General features: G+C 32.6%; 1 protein-coding gene across 4 annotated transcripts in view; it reads right to left on the reverse strand.

The window, feature by feature from the left end:
• Nucleotides 1-19,836, reverse strand: part of PHIP (pleckstrin homology domain interacting protein) — a 129,129-nt gene that overhangs the window by 52,106 nt on the left and 57,187 nt on the right. For all 4 annotated transcript variants that reach the window (XM_055534849.1, XM_055534851.1, XM_055534850.1 and 1 more), the window contains exons 11-19: nucleotides 18,396-18,496; nucleotides 18,258-18,298; nucleotides 17,398-17,496; nucleotides 16,460-16,613; nucleotides 15,911-16,045; nucleotides 3,843-3,971; nucleotides 2,596-2,821; nucleotides 1,310-1,447; nucleotides 369-552 (exon numbers count right to left, since the gene is read on the reverse strand). In XM_055534849.1, the coding sequence (XP_055390824.1) occupies nucleotides 369-552; nucleotides 1,310-1,447; nucleotides 2,596-2,821; nucleotides 3,843-3,971; nucleotides 15,911-16,045; nucleotides 16,460-16,613; nucleotides 17,398-17,496; nucleotides 18,258-18,298; nucleotides 18,396-18,496 (1,207 nt within the window). The remainder of the gene's footprint in view (nucleotides 1-368; nucleotides 553-1,309; nucleotides 1,448-2,595; nucleotides 2,822-3,842; nucleotides 3,972-15,910; nucleotides 16,046-16,459; nucleotides 16,614-17,397; nucleotides 17,497-18,257; nucleotides 18,299-18,395; nucleotides 18,497-19,836) is intronic.

The raw sequence follows: 19,836 nt of genomic DNA on the forward strand, positions 1-19,836 counted from the left end.
GACTTGGTGTGAATGATTAGTAAAATCCACAAAAAATTCAGTTGTAACAAACTTTATGAAATGTGTTTTAAGATACAATTAAGCAAGACAAACTAAAGTTCAAATATGCTACTCAGTAAAATCTCATGTATTTGTTCAAGCCAAATTTGTAATTCCTCCCATTCACCTTAACAACTCCTACCCCCATAAGTGTCATTTACTTGAATCATCCTAGGAAGGGACATTTACTGAAATTTAACCTTTCTCCAGAGTCATGAATAGTTTAAAACATTAGCTCTTTTCAGATAAATTTAAGACAAATTAGAGCTGGAAAGGTACTCTGAAGACCAACTCAAAATGAATACAAACAAATTCATAACTCCCCTTACCTGGCTACACCAGATGATAGCTCAGGTACTACCACCCTTCGACTCCAAGCTACAAGATCCCGCTCTGTGGCTATTTCACTTCTTGGTGCATTACTGTGCATCTGCCGTACACCTTCGATTTGACCACTACGCCTTAGTCCTACATTAGGTGGTGAATGAACCTCTGAGGTAGAACTTGTAGAGCCTAAGAGCAAAAATTAATATAGAAAGCTCTATTTAGAGATATTTCTCCATTAGCTTATAACAGGAAACAAACAAACCAAAAAAATACCAGGAGAAAAAAAACCCATACTATCTTTCACATGAAACTTCATACTATGGCAAATAATCAAATTACCAAATCAGGAACTGAACCACAAGCAAAGCTTAATGAAAACAAAATAAGGTTATTTAGTTGATCAGGTAAGTTAATGAATCATAACTACTGACTATCTCCAAAGATGTAAAATCATTGTTTTTAAAAAATGCCCACTGTATGTTTTGGGGAAAACCATGTAAGAAGCAAAAACAGACAAACCCAATGACATTCATAGTTCATAAATCTGCTTTAAATTTTCTCTAAAATTTAGTAATATACAACAATAAGAGTGGTGAGATGTTCAAGAATGTGGTTTTGAATGTATTCCACTATCAAAGAAATTTATTCAAGAACTTTATTTGAAGAAATTTATTTTAAACATTTTTCTAAGTTAAACATGTTCATTACAAGAAATTTGTAAGGATATACCTATTAAAAAACTCATTGTCCATAGTTTGAAACCTTGTATTATGAACACTTTCTTAAGGCATTAAATATTCTTCAAAAGCATGATTATGCTTATTTTGGCAGTCAAATAGTTCATATCATGGATTTACTGTATTTGTTAAACTGTTTCTCTAGTGTTGTAGGTTTAGACTGTTTTAATTTTTTAAATATTGCACTTAAAATAGTCCCTGCTTACCTCTACTTAAACGGCTGGTATTACTGATAGCTGCTTCACCAGAACGTCTCAGGTCTTGCTCCTGCTGTAGTCTTTGAATCATACTGTCCAGTGGGCTGATATCTTGGTTTGCTTGCTGACTTAAAACTTGATTCAGTCCTATGTAAATCACAAAAATGCTAAGGATACTTCAAACCATTTCATTCATCAACCTCACTTTGAGTCCAGAATTAAACACAAATTTTGCTTGAATAAAAGACCTAAAACGAGCAACTGTAAATGATAGGGGAGAGAGAGGAAAAAAAGAAAAAAAAAAAAGAAACATACCCCCTTCAAATTTAATTTATTAAAAATAACAATGATGACGTAACTTTTACTAAGTGTTTACCATGATTCAGGTACTCAAAATCCTTACAATATCACAGGTCCATAGGTATTATTAATTCCACTTTGTCTATAAAGTAGAACTAATAATGCCTATAAAGTGGTAATCTATAAAGTGGAATTAGTGGTATTGTAAGTGAAAACCAAAATAATTGTTCAAAGTCATATATCCAGTTAAGGATTTAAACAAGGATTTAATCTTAGATCTTCTTTTAAAAAAAGGCAAACCTGATTACCCACTTTCTCAAAAACCTTTACCGCTTCATTCAACAAATTTCTTATTGTCAACATAAGGAAAGTGATGAGAAAATCAACTCCCATTCGAATCTTCAACTAATGTTAACTTTCACCCTCCAAAACAGCAACACTTTTCATTCCTATCTTGCTTTTAAACTTTCAAAAGTTGATCACTTCTTAAAACAATCTTCAATGTGAATAGGCTATCTAGTCTTATTTGCTCTCTCACACCACACTATATTATTCACCTTAATAACATTCATCATGATTAACTATATATTTGTTTATAACTGTTTACAAACCTATCTCACTCCATAAGAACAAGGAATGCATTTAATTCACTACTGAATACCACAGCTTAGCAAGTGTCAGGGACAGAGATTTACAATGTATGTTGCCAAATGAATAAATGAATTGACTCATCCCATACCAAATATAGATTTACCCTATTAGTACTCTATTAGTCCCCAGAAGGTTATAAATAGATACAGCCCCAAATTAATTAAACCTCCAGTGTTGCTTAACTGTCTTACAATACTTAAGTATTATTCAAAGAACTTTTAAAAGAATATAAAAAATCATTTTACTCATTTGTTCAAAACAATTTAAAACAAAGTTCTACCCAATTATCCATTTTAAAAGATTTCAAAAGGAAAATTTGGATGTCTATTCAAATGATCATTTACCTGAGGAAGTTACCCCCATTTGAGGGATGAGCTGCTCCTCCCTGCAATTTTCACGACCAGGAACTAATCTCTGATATCTTGATGGATGAGGATTACCATCAACATCAACCAAAAAAGGGGGTGGCATGAGATGAGGTGCTTGCTGAGTCTGTTCATCTAACACAAAATTGTTGGCATCACGGATAAGGGGCCGATAATCACTATGAAAGAACATCTGATCTGCAATCTATAAAAAGAAAGACCCATAAAAGATTGGACAAAGAAAAATTTATCATTATAGATTTCTAAATGAAGGCAAACATTTAAATATAAATCATGGTATTAAACAATATAAAAGAATAATATTTTATAGAGTTAATTGTAAATAAATCCTTATCTGTACTTTCTGCATTAAATTTTATGATTAGAAAAGTAGATACTATGAATTTTCCCTTGAACAGGAAGAGATTGTATTCATAAAAAACATTAAAAGTAATGTAATTTGAAATTAGATAGTAAAATTAAATGCAGGCATAAATCTTTCAACAGTACCTTTACTTTCCCAGAGCTACCATGATTTATCTTGTTTTTTAAAATGACTATGCATGGTCATTTGATTTAGTATTTTACAATGAAAAATCAATTTATTCTTTGAATTAAACTCTTCAAAGAAACCAAACTAATACAATTTAAGAAAATCATAAGTATACAGTAAGCATGGTTTATATAATATTAAAAACTAACATCTCTAAAATTTCTGAAATAAAAATTCATACCTAACACATCTAACTTCAAAATTTTATCATTTAATTTAGAACTTCTTAAACCTGAACTTCCATTTTTATTATAACATTTTAAGCAACTCTACCACAAATAAACAATTTAAATCTTTTAGTCACTAATCTCAGATAGGATCTTTAATATTTTTTAAAAATTAGCTACCATCAAAGTAGGCCATACATTTTTTGAGAACCACATAAAAGCCACAGAATTGTACCCAGATAAATGTATATTATCCACGTAAGTAAAACATTTTACATAATTTCAACAAATCCCTCTATGAACATCTCCCATATATATCTTATATACCCCAACCTAAGAACTGCTATCTAGATTGTTCTAGCTGGCTAAGTAAAAGTTATTTTTTCTGAAATATAAAAATTATAACTTCCCTCCATGAATTATAATCCCTATACATCTATGGATTTAAAAGCAAGCAAACAAACAATTATAAGGAATAGATATATAGAGGCATCATCATACTCTACCTTGTCATATTTGCTACTGGAGCCAAAGCCAAAAATTAAAAGATGTCCATGAGAGTCTGTGCATGCAAAATGCTGACCATCAGGAGAGCATTTGCAGTCAAATACTGCACCATGTCCTTGGCCTTCAATCTGAAATATATTTAACCAACAATCAGAAAACTGCCATTAAAATATAAAGAAGTGATTGGTGACTATTATTACTAAAAATTCTATGGTAAAAGATATTTAAGTATATATCCTATTGAGGTAAAGATAAAACACAGTACAGTACAAAATTTGTGAATATTCATGAAAAGTGCCAGATTAAAAGCCTTGAAAACCAATGTATTAGCTTTATCCATAGACCAGACACAAGTCAGGAAACAGAACACCACCATTCTCCCCCACCCATAGAATTCTGCTTCATGTCTTTAACCCAGATTTAAAACATAATTGCACCTTACAGTCCATCTTATCTGTATTTAATCAAGCCGTTTCAGCAAAGGCTGACAATGTGGAGTAACTGTAGTGATTTTTGTAACTCTTGAAGTAATAGCCAGAGATCACTGCTTACAAGACACTAAATTTTTATTTTTGGTAATAAATTCCCTTGATGGTCTGACTCATTTTTTAAATGGTGAATTTCAAAGGTTAAAGAAAAGGTTTTTTTTACCTGATAATTGTTTTCTGTTTTCCAGTTCCATTAATCCAGAACGAATGGGTTTCTCCCTGCAACCTGTCAATCAAACAGAGGTGGCCAATCACCACTCTGAATTTTTTGCTCTCAGTGCTTCTTCAGACTATGTTCCAGTTGAAAACTTCTTTAGCAGTGTTCTGAAAGAGTAAAAATTCTACCCTATCTAAAGCACATCTAGGGACTGAATTTCAGAAAACAACTAAAATAGGGAGTTGACTCCCTAACAAATAACAACTAAGGATGATTTTCAACAAATGTGACTGGATTTCTGGATTAGCAGAATCGGAACACACACACATTATCAGGTAAGAAATACCTCCTCTCTGTTCCGGTATCCACTGATCTAGAACAAATTGAGTTTTATTAGTAATATCCCCAAATCCCAGTAAATGCTTGGAAAAGAGAGACGTGGTAATTTTCTGTAGTGTTAAAAATATGGCATAGGGATGAATGTATAGTTCACCAAGTACAGAGTGAAATTAAAACTCAGAAGAATAGTTGACTTCTCACAGAAGAACAGTTGACTTCTCGAGGCAAGTTTGCATTCTGGTCAAAAGAGAAAATGTTCTAAAAGGAAGGGCTCTGCCTAAGAAGTTTCCACAGTACAACAAACAGGTTTATTTACTTCATAAAGAAAACTGGTTTTTCCTCTGGCTTGTTGAAAAGAAGGAATGAGGACACTGGTGCTTACTAATGCTGTTTTAAATGGTGATAATAATGGAAAAGCAATAACTTTCCTTAAAATTTAATCACATGAAAGAAACTTGGTGAAACAATCTATGTCTAATACACTAAAAGATTTACATGAAAGCAAGAAAATGAATGAGTGAAACAGGATCATTTCCTGGTTGTGAAGAATCCTGGAGGATAAGATAACAGAGGAAAGAACTGATTCCAACTCTCCTTTAAAACTATTCAAAACTGAGAAAGAGAAGAACTACTTCACCAAATCAACCTAAGTGTGTTAGTAGCCAGACAGCTTTGTATTTTCTACAACATGAAAGGCTACAAGTAGAAATGACTGGATTCACATATCTATTTTTCAGTGCTGTCAGACACTCCTACGTATAGCATCCTTCATATAACATTTAGGCAATCCTGCTCCACATTTTTCTTTTGGGGTGCTTGGAGGGAAGTTGTCACAAGGATTAATCAACCCTATATCCGTGCTATCTACCAATGTTTACAGTTAGGAGAAGATCTCTAAAAGAATACTTGGGAGAGGTGAACTTTCAAAAAAGGAAAGAAAAAAATAGCAATCCTATTGAAGATCACTGTTTTCTTGTACAGTAACACATGCCATGTGAATATGGCACAATGGTACTGATTTTCTTGGGATAAGCCATCTGTGTAACTCCAGAGTTATGGAGAATATGAAATTGTATTTCAAAAGTACATTATTTGGATTAACTATTCATTAAAGAAAATAGATCTGCTCTACTTACAAACTAATTAGAAAAGGTGCCCATCACCATCTTATTTAAAATGCCAAATTTATCTTTAGGAAAAGGTCCTCAGATAATAAAAACAGTTCTAACTACAAAATGCCGTCTAGGCTTTCTAGTTGAAACAAAGTAGGAAAATATTTTCCTAAATAATTAAATAGGGCTTTCCCAGGTGGTGCAGTGGTTAAGGAATCCATCTGCCAACACAGGAGACAAAAGAGATGTGGGTTTGATCCCTGGGTCTGGAAGAATCTCTGAGGAGGAAATGGCGAACCACTCCAGTATTCTTGCCTGGGAAATTCCACTGATAAAGGGGCCTGGCAGGCTACAGTCCATGGGCTCGCAAAAGAGTTGGACATGATGGAGCGCACACACACACATATATAACTAAATATACTCTAGCTATTTTTATGATTTATGCTATGATTAACTATGCCAACCACAAAAAATAGTTCAATACTTCTCTCTGAAAAGAAATCTTTTTCGGATTCTTCTTAAACCAGGGTCAGAATATGTATGATTAAGAATACTTAAAAAATTTAATAATAAAGGCAGTGTTTGAATATGCATGTTTAACTAGAAATCAATGAGACCTACATTCAAAAATCAAATGGGAGAAAATAAGTTTCCTTTCTATTCATATTAAGCTATAAAGTTAAATGAAGCTATATTATGCATCAACTATACTTCAATTAAAAAATATATTTAAGAAATAAAGTTAATGAACCTATCATAAAATTAAATGCTCAATAGAGTAAGTCAACATAAAATTTAATATTACGTATAACTTATTTTAGGACTTATAATCATGCTCTAATTAGTTTAAAAACAGAAAAGAAAAAAAAAAAAAAACCACCAAAATTTCAAAATAAGTAAAGTTTAGATGAACTATACACCTAATATCAAGCATGCTTGCTACACACTATGGGACATACATAAACAAAGACCACACAATAAAACTCGTACTAGCTGAGAAAATCAATGAGACAATGTTTACTTATTAATGCAAAAACTTAAAGAACAGGAATTGAACTATGAGAAGGATATTTTGTTCTGTTTTTTTAAAGTAAAAGATGAAAAGATCAGAAGTTAAAATGACTCCTTTGTAGGAAAATTCTCATACTGACTGAAGAATTCTAGAAATATTTTCAAGAAAGGAGCAGCACAATCTTGTTAGAGGCTTATATTAAACTTGGAAAAAATTAAATTGATATAAAAACTTATAAATTAAGAGCTTTGATGATGACAGAACTGTCATATTTGATGAAGAATGTTTTTGTTTTAGTTGCCAAGTTGTGTCCGACTCTTTTGCAACCCCTGGACGGTAGCCCTCCATGCTCCTCTGTCCATGGGATTTCCCAGGCAAGAATACTGGAATGGGTGGGTTGCCATTTCCTTCTCCAGAGGATCATCCTGTCCCAGGAATTGAACCCAAGTCTCTCCTTCATGGACAGGTGGATTCTTACCACTGAGTTAACAGGAAGCCCTTAATGAAGCATACTAATACCCTTTACAAGGCAGAATACAATCCAGAACTTCTAACATAATTCTTGTGAAGTAGAAAGATGAAATTTAAAGGAGACAGAAGAGTGAGGCCCAAGAATGAAAAGACCTCTCCTCTAGTAATGGGTTCATCACTTAGTATCTCTGGGAAATGACAGAGATCATTTAAATGATCACTAGAGTCCTACCCAATTCTAAAATCCTTTACACCTAATTTTCAAGAAGTGGAAGAACTGGATAATCTAGAAATGAGGTACACTAAAAGCACCAGGATGCAGACTAAAATTACAGGGTCTAGGTTACATCAACTGTGAGGAACACATACAGAGATGTACAAGAAGTATGAATTCCTAAAGGAACTCAATCAGGATGGTTAAAATATGGGCTTTCTTAGGCAGAATCATCTTAATGGAATTACCCCAAGTCTATGACCAGGGTCAATTTTTGGGTGGCTCAGATGGTAAAGAATCCACCTGCAATGCAGGAGACCCAGGTTCGATCCCCAGGTTGGGAAGATCCCCTGGAGAAGTGACTGGCTACCCACTCTAGTATTTCCCTCATAGCTCAGTTGGAAAAGAATATGCCTGCAATGCAGGAGACCTGGGTTTGATTCCTGAGTTGGGAAGATCCCCTGGAGAAGGAAATGGCAATCCACTCCAGTATTCTTGCCCAGAAAATCCCATGGACAGAGGAGCCTGACAGGCTCCAGTCCACGGGGTCCCAAAGAGTCAGACACAACTGAGCAACTAACATTTTCACTTTAAAATATATCATTTTTTAAAAATATACTATTGATTAGAAGGGAACAAGTATCTCACCTAGAAAATACTCCACAATTTAAAATTATGAATTTTTAAAAATACCCTAATACTTTATGAGATAGACTCATAGCCCAAGAATCAAACAGCTGAGAAACTAAATTTATGCTAAGAATTACCTGTAGAAATGGAGAAGGAAATGGCAACCCACTCCGGTACTCTTGCCTGGAAAATCCCATGGATGGAGAAGCCTGTAGGCTATAATCTATGGTAGGCTAGTCTATGGGGTCGCAAAGAGTCGGACATGACTGAGCAACTTCACTTTCACTTTCACCTGTAGAAAGCCCTTCCTTATGTTTAAAGAACCTTTAAAGCTTATCAACCCAGAAAAGAAAAAACTTAATTAAGAATGTGCATGAGATATTGGAGACAGACACTGTCATACCTATGATTAAAATATGCTTTGGTCACCTTCTAACTACTACTATAGTTAAGTGTAAATAATTAATATATCTTAAGGGAAACTATCACACTCCAATGATCCAGGTATCAAATTACTTTAAAAGATTACTTCTAAATATTTACTTTAACACTGAAAATTCTTTAATTAATGGCAACATTATTACATATGAATTAAAGATAGCTATTTAGAATAAATGGCTCCAAGATAAATAAGTTAATATAAAAAATAAAACTGTTGTAACTGGCTTGATAAAACCAGTAAACATATAAGAGAGATTTTGAGGAATTCTAACATTCACCAAAAGAAAAATATATTACCAAAATAAATAACTCATTTTCAAATTTAACACTATTTTGTTTACCCATATTCTGATTTCTCTGAGGAAGTAAAACTGTTAATCAAGTCCTTCTTGAAATTTATTCTCTTCCTCTGGCCTCTCTGACACAATAATAGCATACTGTCTTTACAACACACTTTCTAGAGACTAATCTCTTCCCCATTCTGCTAAACATGTTCAAGGGTTGACCCTTAAACAATGAAGGAGATGAGGGCTGCCAACCCTCTGCACAAAAAATCCACATATAACTTATAGCAGCCCTGCATATATGCAGTTTCTCTATCCCAACAGTCTGCACTGTATGGATTCAACTAACCACAGATTCTAGGGTAGTACACTGTAGTACTTATGAATGAAAAAATCTGCACATAAGTGGACCTGCACAGCTCAAGCCAATGTTGTTCAAGCGTCAACTGTACTTCTAAACGTTTAAACCTGCTACACTGTCCTCTCTGTCTCTATGAGTTAGACAGTGTTCTACATGGAAGAGCATAGGTTCTTTCTCTCTACAACTAGCCTTTCCAAGCAGTCTATCTCCAGTGCTGGCTGTCCATTAACACAAAGATAGCCCAACACTATGTCACAACATGTGAAAATATCAGTTTTCTTCTACATCTTTCCTATTTCCATTAATAGTATTATTGTTGTCAAGATTACATAAGCTCAACACTCTCCACACATTAAGTTTTGTTACTCTCTAGCTCTAATCTTTTTATCATCACAAAACACCAGTCTTACATAATTTTCTTTCACAAATTTACTACCCATTCCTACAATATTTCATTATGATTTCACTGATGAAAGCAGATTTCCACCTATCCAATTTCATACCTGAAATATTACCACTAGCAACCAACCTATTTTTCTCTTAAGTTTTTGGAATATAAAGTAATTTATAAATTAATTTACCAATTAACTCCCACTATGTTAAATATTATGTTTACAAGTAATATGAGGATACCAACAAGCCACTTCACTTTATGTTTTTTGTTTTATTACCCATTTTTCAAAATCTATTCCAGAAAAACTTTCTAAATTACTCTATGAACATGTCTTAACATTTTTTATTTGGTTACTGATGTATTTCTCTTACTTCTTCCTCCTCTGACCACTCACCCTGAAGTGATCCTCATATCCTTAGATGTACCAATTATCTTTTCTCATAAGCTATCTATCATTTCTAACTATTTAGCCACGTTTACCTTTTCAGGTATATTTTATCTCTCCAAAAACTGCAGCAAGGTGGAGTAAAAAGACAAAAAGAGGGACGAAGTCTACATTTTGTGCTTATGTACAAAATGAGCACTCAAATATATCTGCTAATCAAAGTGTTTATACCTGCATATTCACATTCTACAATTTTATATACTTTCCCTTATAACTATCAAATCTCAAATATCCCTGTGATAGCAAATCATGAAACACATCAAAAAATTACTATGTAGAAGTAATTCACCAAATATAGTATGATAAGCTAGAGACAAGTTCACATTCATGGCAACAAATTTTAAGATATGTTTTTCATACCAAGATATAGATGAGAAAGAGACAGACAGAATCAAAAGAATCCCAGAAATCTGAAAGAAAATGACAATAACTAAAGTTTATAATCAGAAGATTGAAGGTAATTTCTTATGCGGAGAGGCTGAAACAAAGACTGGAAGCATAAAAAGTTCTTTTAACAAACAGAGTGCAAGTATATGATATCTTGTTAGATGATAGGTAGTGAGATAAGAGGAAAGGACGGAGAAAAAAAGGAAAAAGATGAAGGAAGAGAGAGGAAGAGAAAGGTCTTGAAATCTTGATTCACAAGAGAACACAATATGAGATACACCTATTTCAAGCTTATTATTCCCTTTCCTAGATACATGTAGCTACAATTATCCAAAACTAAAACAGAAGTCACACTGAGAACATGTTAATGTCAGAAGTATGCATGTGCAAAAATTCTGAGTGGTGGATTGGCAGCCTCTGCTTGTTTGGAACGTTGCAAGGAGAAATATATTGTTCTGGATTAGTGGACACTGGAACATTTTTTTTAAAAATCTCTTAAGTAAAAGAAAGGTTAACAATTATATAAATAAGGAAAATTTGATTACATAAATGAAAACTGTTACTTGGAATTTACCCAGGAAACAACAAAAGCAAAGCAAAACTCAAATTCAGTAAAATTGCTTTCTAGCCAGACATTGTACTCTTCAATATCAAAACCAGACAAAGAGCAAAAACTAGAGCTTTGAAAAACATTATACAAATAGAAAGATATGAAAAGACAGACAGACATAGCTAGAACAACAGAAATAGAGAGAAGAGTGCAGAAAAGATACAGCAGAAGTGCCAGACATACAACGTAAGCTACTAAAATGGGATCTACAAATTCCAATGTCCTAGTACTAAGAAATTTCAAAGTCTCTTTTCCTATCTTTGCATATCAACTTAATATTCATTTAGTTAAAGTTGTACTTAAAACTTAGCTGTACTGTAATAACTTAAAGAGAAAAAGGGGTATAAAAACAACTCTGTTTTTAGGAACATTTATGGTCATATTAAAACTTCTAAACTTGCCTATCTCTTTCAGAGAACGGGGAATATTACAAAAGTCCTCAACTTTAGTTAAGAGAGTTTGTACACATTTTCAAGTTATTTGGAGGATTAATTTATCTGCCTCTTCACATTTAATAGGACTTTAGAGACTCTTAACTAGAATTCAGAACAACCCTTATCAAAACAAGATAAAGTTTATCTCCTGCCACTGCCAAAGACAAAATGTGGGCTTGCTCAACTCTGTGCAATTAGTTTGAAATAGTCTTACTATCAACCTTCAATAAAATATCCCAAAATACTCAAGCTTTGCCCAGAATACTTAAGTTACATAGGATCTGTTCAGCTGAAATATGAATAACTGACTAAGTTTTTAGATGAACATAAATAAGTAAAGCTTAAGGCCTAGAATTAGTATTTTTTTGTTGTTTTTCTTTGAAAAATAAAGTTATCTCATGTTAATCTTCTCTTTAGCTTCTTTCTCTGGTTCTTTAAAAAAAGAAAAGGGCTCAAACTTTCCTCCTTACACAGTATGCTTTTTCAACAAATACTTTTAAAAGTTTATGTTAAGATTATTTTATTTTTAGTTAAAAGATGAAACAGAGGGGCAGGAGAGAGCAGAGCATGTACTGTCTATTCCATTTTGTCCTGAGTTAAACCATCTCACTCATACACTTCTTAGAAGTAACAAAAACAAACCCAACACACACCCCTTCAAGTGCTCTTATCATGCAGATACTCTATTAAGAGGAAAGCTAGCAATAAAAGTAAGGAAAATAACCCCATCAGTTTTTCTAGACAATACCACCAGCAAGTTGAGAATCTATTTATAAGATTTTGAAATAAGTTAGGGAATTATGTAAGCAGACAAGGAATTAAAACATTTTTATCTCAATTCTCAATCTTAAATCTTTTAATCTGTTTACAGATTTAGGTGGTCTTAAAAAGATTTTAAAAACTGTGCTTGATACAGAAAAAAAAAAGGAATTAGAATATTTATCTGAAGGATATTATGTGCCATACTAAAATGTTTTCTTATTTTAAAATCTATTACCTTTATTAATAAATTTGTTAAATTATAATTATGTGAAATGTGGATTTTTAAAGATACTTTGAAGATATAAGATTTTTTACTTTAAAAAAATGTTTTAAATTTTTGTTAACAGGCGAGAAAAGGGCAGTAAAATGCTGATTAATACAAAATAATTATTTGTCACATGATTTCATTACATTTTGTAAAGGTGTAAATTTCAAGTACAAAATTCAAAGCAGTAGTCTCAAAATATACTTGATATTTTTAAGAATTTGTATACAGAAATTTTGTTCTTTTAAAGGTACAATTTACATCCCTTATTTTCTGGCTTGATGGAAAATTCTAAGCTTCAATTTTGAAACTCACATGAAACAGTACTTAATCTCAACACTTTGTGTTAACTTTTACCATTTCTAGTCTAAAAAATGGGGTATACTCCACTAGAATTATTCATCCTTTAAATCATCCAAGGCCCTATAATGAGTCCCTCTACATGGTGTTCAAAAAGTGTTTAGTAAATTGAACTTATGATCTAATACAATTAAATACATACAATTTAATACCATGGATTGAATTTGTACTTGTCAACTTTTATGTTATTTTAGTAACTCAAAAACTTACTGATTAGCTACACACAGCCAAAGAGTTATAACTATAGCCAAAACTCAACATTCATGATAGCAGATAGTGAACACAAGCTTCTACTTCTCCCTCAAATGGTTTTTATTTTCTTAATAGCAATGCTGGATGCTTTATCTTCTATCTGCCTATAGATTAAAAAAAAAAATGAAATAAACAAAGGAGTGAAGAGCAAAAAGTAGGGCACTTAGATACCTTATAAATTAAGAGACAGGAAAAAACCATCAAGCTAAATAATAAGATCTCAAAAGATCTACCTCAAAGCTATCATTATGAAAATATTTTCCTTCTGGAAATATTACTAACTGGACATAGCTGGAAGTTAGCTATATATAACCAACCAACCATAACTAGAGACAGCATAGCATTAAGAACACATTAGCAGGGGACAGAAAACATGGGTTTAACCTCCAAGTGCCCATATGATAGCTTAGTGATCTGGGTAAACATGGGCAAATCACTTCATCTCTGTACAGTTTCTCCATTCATAAAACCAGTAACAATAAAACCTACCCCAATTATACTGCGAGGTTTCATGAGACCCAAATGAGGTATTACGCATTTTGGAAGTAGAAATACTTTAGAAGCTGTAAACATCATGCAAAAAGTTAAAAGGAGTATCTGTATTTTAACAAAATGAAGGGTAGCTCAAGTTCCAGTTTTTTAAATGCAAGATATTTTAACCCTTTTTAAAAAGGCTATTTCTTTTCTCATAGTTTGAAGATTCTATAGATATCATCCAATTCTATTACAAAAATCTGTTTCTTCCATCCTTTATAGGCTTTTTTCTATCTTATTCATAGAAAGAACAGGAAAATAGCTTTATCTAAAACTCTTATTAAATAAATAATACTTTTTAAGGCAGTAATGAAACTAACCCCTTGCCTAATTTCAGAGTATATAACGTAATATGGCTGACTTCTACTCCTGGTTACATCACTAACTTCTAATGGTCTAAGAGCAAGTCACTTCAAACTTAAGAAGCTGTAATTCTTGATCTATGGACAAGGTGGAGTATTATTGTGAACAACTTACCTGATGAGGAAAAATTCACCTTCATAACTGAAAGGTGAGAGTAATATTCAAGTATGAGAGAAACCTTTCCCTCCAAACACTCTACTAATACATCAGAGAGCTTTGAAAATATGAAACTAACATGTGTAGCCCACAATTTGTGTTCATTTGAAGATATAAAGGCAAACTGAGACAGGACTTCCTTATTTGACAGAGATGTTCCAAAAAGGAGCAAATTAGAAACACAAGGACAGAGAAGGAGAGAAGAAAAAATTCTTCACGCGCATAGTTAAGGATTTACTTTTTAAAAAATTCTCCTCTATATACATAATCACAAAGGAAATCCATCTATCACTAACATTTGTAATCCAAATAATTAACACTTTTAGGAAAGAATCTGACCAATCTTGTATCTTACCTTATGAAGACTAAGGCATATTGACAACAGCTAAAATTAATTTCTTCACTGATAAAAATTTCTTTCCTATTCTGCTTATTACACAGAAGTAACTTTACAATGATTATCAATCAAGTAGAGTGTCACTTTTATGAAAAATTTCACAAGCCATTATATTTTACAAATGACTGGTTTTTGTCAAATAGTTTTTTTGCAAAATAATTCTGGTCATACACATATTAATGCTATTGCTTTATGATTTATTACTAGAGGCTTTTATAATTGATTTTTTAATTTAATCATATTAAAATAGTAGGCACATGCCTGCCTTTTTGTTTGCTTTGCTCAAAGGCATCCCTAATATATGGTAAGGGACAAAAAAAAAAATGTCTAGGTACACAAAGTCAGCATATGAGGGGCATTTCTGCCTTTATAGAGTAGTTAAGAGGCATGAAACACTGCACATTACGTTTTATATTATTAAACCACTGCAACTTAAATACTCAGCAGAAAACGTCAAATATCCATTTAAGAAACAAAATGTAGAGGGTAAAAGGGCTTAACCCAAAGAAATATCTGCTGCTGCTGCTAAGTCGCTTCAGTCGTGTCCGACTCTGTGCGACCCCATACATGGCAGCCCACCAGGCTCCCCCGTCCCTGGGATTCTCTAGGCAAGAACACTGGAGTGGGCTGCCATTTCCTTCTCCAATGCATGAAAGTGAAAAGTGAAAGTGAAGTCGCTCAGTCGTATCCGACCCTTAGCAACCTCATGGATTGCAGCCTACCAGGCTCCTCCGTCCATGGGATTTTCCAGGCAAGAGTACTGGAGTGGGGTGCCATTGCCTTCATACCATAATGATAAAAGGCAAGAAGACCTGTTTCTTTGGCTTTAATTTAAAATTGATATATCTGAATCAAACTCTGTTGTACTGGAGGACTGCTGATGAAATTTTCACATGGTTTTTGAAACATTTTTCTTATCTATATTGTCATTTCATACTTGTTAGTTTTTCAAAGTTTCACTATTAAAACTATTTCAAAAACTAAACTAGTTATATCACAATAAACAGGTATTGTAATATAGGCAATTTTCTTTTAAATTTAGCATTTAATAAAAGTATGGAATAAATAACTTTTTTGAAACTTAAGGTAAAAATGTCTGCCCCAATTCTTAAATGGATTTCCTTTGTGATATGCAGGGGACCTGTATTAACAACTCCCCAAATCTTTAACAGCTATCAAATGAAGAGACTGATAATTACCATATTAAAATAAGATCGAATTTTGACTCCTCTTGCCAGATCCCACACTATCACATTTCCATCATGACCAGCAGAAAAGAGAACTCTTGGATCAAATGGGTGTGGCTCAAGAACAAATACCTCATCTTCATGACCCTGAAATATTTTATAAATGTCAAAGAATTATAAATATTAAATGACAAAAAAAAATTCAAACAAACACCAATATGACAACATTTCTATAAGTGGTAAAAATCTTCAAATTTATCAAATGTATAATAAAAAAGCTGATCTAAAATCACTGTCCAGGGATTTGCTATCATCGAGTGAAACCTGAGAATACTATTTACTGATCCAGCCCTGAATATTAAAAAAAATAGCTAGATCTACATTTCCAAGCCAAACGTGTTTAACTGCATTTTAAAATTATTTGCCTTCTCCCAAAAAGACCTGTTAGCCAGCAAGTAAGAGATTTCAGATAACATAAAAGACTTTATTTCTTAACAAAAGTATTCTATTTTACAACCAGCTTCAGTTTATACCAAATAAAAATTAAGTCTTTTTTCTCACCATCAGGACATGAATTAGTTGACCGGTGTAAGAATTCCAAACTTTCAAAGTCATGTTATTAACTGCAGTTATAACTGTATTGTCATGTCGATCCCATGCTACCATAGTTACTTTCATTTTTGTGATTTTATCTTCTATCCCTTGAAGGTTTTGGCTGAAAGTGATGGAAGCAGTATTTGTTTACAATGATATTATTTATTAAAATATCAGCATGACAAAATCTAAATGTATTTTTTTAGTTAACATTCGTTAACATGGATAACTATTACTTAACACAGTATTTAAGAATAATTTGAACCAACAAAATACAATGGCAAAAAATCACTGTATGGAGTCAGCAAAATCAGGATTGCAGTGTTGCTATGATACTTAGTAACAGATGAGCTTGAGTAAATATGACTGACTTTAATATCTTTCTGGGTCTAAGACCTCTGTGCCACGCTGCTCACTCTCCATCTTTTACTGTTGCCGTCATGCCCTGATACTTTGCTCCCCATCCAAGACTACTATTCATAAATACAAATAGAAAAAAAAGGTTAAAATATTAAAACTAAAATGATAATTTCAACATGTAGTATAATTTCTCTTGGCTAGAGATAACCACTGGATATACCACATCACCCCTGTGTCAGATGGAACACTGTATGTTCTAGTTTTCTTTAAAAAGTAGTAAAAGGTACAGCTATTCTAATAGTACTATCATATTGTCAACAAAACTGAACTGCAGAATATCATTAATTCATACAGGGCAAAAACTCATTTTATAAAAGTCAACATTTTCATCTCCAAAAGTGCCTTCAATTATCACAGAAAAGTAATCAGTTTAACATAGGATTATGATACATGCTTTATAGGGTCTCACACTAACCTGTAAAACAGCTTTACAACTTTAAAAGATCTAGACATATCTATGTAATATTTCAAATGTGATCTCTTACCCTGCTGGCCGAGTAGCCATATCCAGCAAAATACTCTTCCATTCTCTTCGTTTAAATTGCCAAATACGTGCTGTCCCATCCCGACTGCCACTTACAAACCTGCAAAGGAACCCACCCCACAAAGAAAAAAAAAAAAAAAAAAAAAATCACATGTGCTTCACCAAAACGCACTTTCCAATAGAGTTATATTTTTAAAAACGCTAAAAAAACCTTTCATTTTTCCTTACACAGCCTTCTAATATAATAGATTATTCTACCTGATATTTTCTGCAAATCTAAGAATTTCTGAAACGCCAGAGGCTTTTAAAATGTTATATACATACACACATTCTAATGTATGTAGCTAGGTCTCCTAACATTCAAACGTGATTCAAGGCCACTATTTACTACCTTAGAAAGAGAATTGATACTTTCCAAAAGAAAAACACTGATTTTCCTCTCAACAGTTTACTCAAGATGTATATATAATTTTAAATTTAAAACAAGAATATGAGAACACACACACAATATCATCTACGTTTATTATCAATAAACACTTCTGCTTCAAATATTACATTATAATGTATTTCCAGTCTTTACTAAAGTTTCCTTACACCTTGATATGTATAGAAAATATGAGGGTGGATGAAAATCCCTATTATTTAAAAAAAAAAAAGTGGCCAAATAAATTATTACAGATAAAACATAAATACACATTAACAGGAATGTGATGAAAATTGACTTTTCATCATAACTGGTCAAGATCTTTATTCTAGGTGGCTAATTAATATACAAAGCTAATTATAACCTGACCATAGGAACTGTCTTTATTTCATATTTGAAAACTAGATTCAATTTGACAAAAAAAATAATTATTTTACCTGTTACTAGTGTTGGAAAACTGGATACTGTCAACTTTGTCCTATATACAAACAAATGAACAGAAAAGAGGATCCTGAATATAAACTGTTAAGGCTCATTTACATCATACTCATCTAAGTCATTTCAACAATACTTACAGTATGAAACTCCAATTCTGATATTTTCTCTGGCTGACCTGATCCAAAAAAATAAACCCTAATAATGTGATCTGTGCTTCCTGTGGCCAGAAACATTCCACCTGAGGAATAACAGCAAACATTTATGAGTAAAATACAAGCTCAAAATCTCTGAAAATTAAATAAGAAATGTAAGCAACATTATCATAATATATACTGAATGACTAATATTTCATTCTACAACTATTCATATTTATCCTAATGAACATAATACATCTAACCTGAAATTAAGAGTCTGCTAACATAAGCTTTGACTGGAATTTTTCAGTATTTATAGAAGCTGTCTTCTACAAATGATTTTACTAATAATTACATAATCATGTTAATATTATCAGAAAACATGTCTTAATTCTGCTAAAATCCCTCTCCTGCCCTATTTCCCATCTGCTAAAATCCTACCAAGTATTTAAGGTCCAACTCCTTCACTACAGGCCTTCCAGGCTTGCAATCCAATAAGCCTCCTCTCCTCTGAACTCTCATTACGACTTTGTTGTGGGGCACATACATTTTACTAGGCATTACAGCTATTTGTACATGCAGTTTTACTCTCTCAGACTCAATACCCTCCCACAGTGTTGAAAACAATGCTATATAAAATTGCATCTAGAGTACCCTGAACCATACGCAGAGCCTATATTTATATTAATACTAGAAGTAAAACCATCTGCATGGCAGTAGCAGTGGAAATCGAGAAGCTAGAAATTAAAGATGTTTAGATATTGGTACAGCAAAAATAAGACTCATGTCATCAGTTTGCAATCACTTGTCTCTGGTACTACTGCTAACCACAATTATGAAGGAAAAGAAAAGGTAAACTGTGGAAAGAACTAGTATCAGGAACATTAATTCATGTTTCATTTTCTCATCAATTCACTTAAAATCTCCAGATTACAATTTGTTTATCAAGATTCTAATATCCATTCAAAATGCTGCTACATAAACTCAAAATGTAACTGGAAAAAATCTCCAGATCACAATTTGTTTATCAAGATTCTAATATCCATTCAAAATGCTGCTACATAAACTCAAAATGTAACCGGAAAAAATCTCCAGATCACAATTTGTTTATCAAGATTCTAATATCCATTCAAAATGCTGCTACATAAACTCAAAATGTAACTGGAATTTCATCACTGCTATACAGCTGTTTTTTTAAGAGCAAATAAGAACAATCTGGAGCAAAATAAGTAATAAAGATGTACAAATGTCTATCAATCTATTTTACTCAGCCATAAGTACCCCCAAAATCATTGAAAAATACAAAAGATTTAAAATACTTTTCTTTCAATGAGATAATTATTCAAAGACTTATTCTTTAACAGTAAAATTTGAAACTATTTCCTCCTACAAAAGATTTATTGTCTTCTTAAAGAAAAACTTAATTAGTAAAACATTCAACCAA

Source organism: Bubalus kerabau, chromosome 9, assembly GCF_029407905.1.
Source record: "Bubalus kerabau isolate K-KA32 ecotype Philippines breed swamp buffalo chromosome 9, PCC_UOA_SB_1v2, whole genome shotgun sequence".
Taxonomy (NCBI): Eukaryota; Metazoa; Chordata; class Mammalia; order Artiodactyla; family Bovidae; genus Bubalus; species Bubalus kerabau.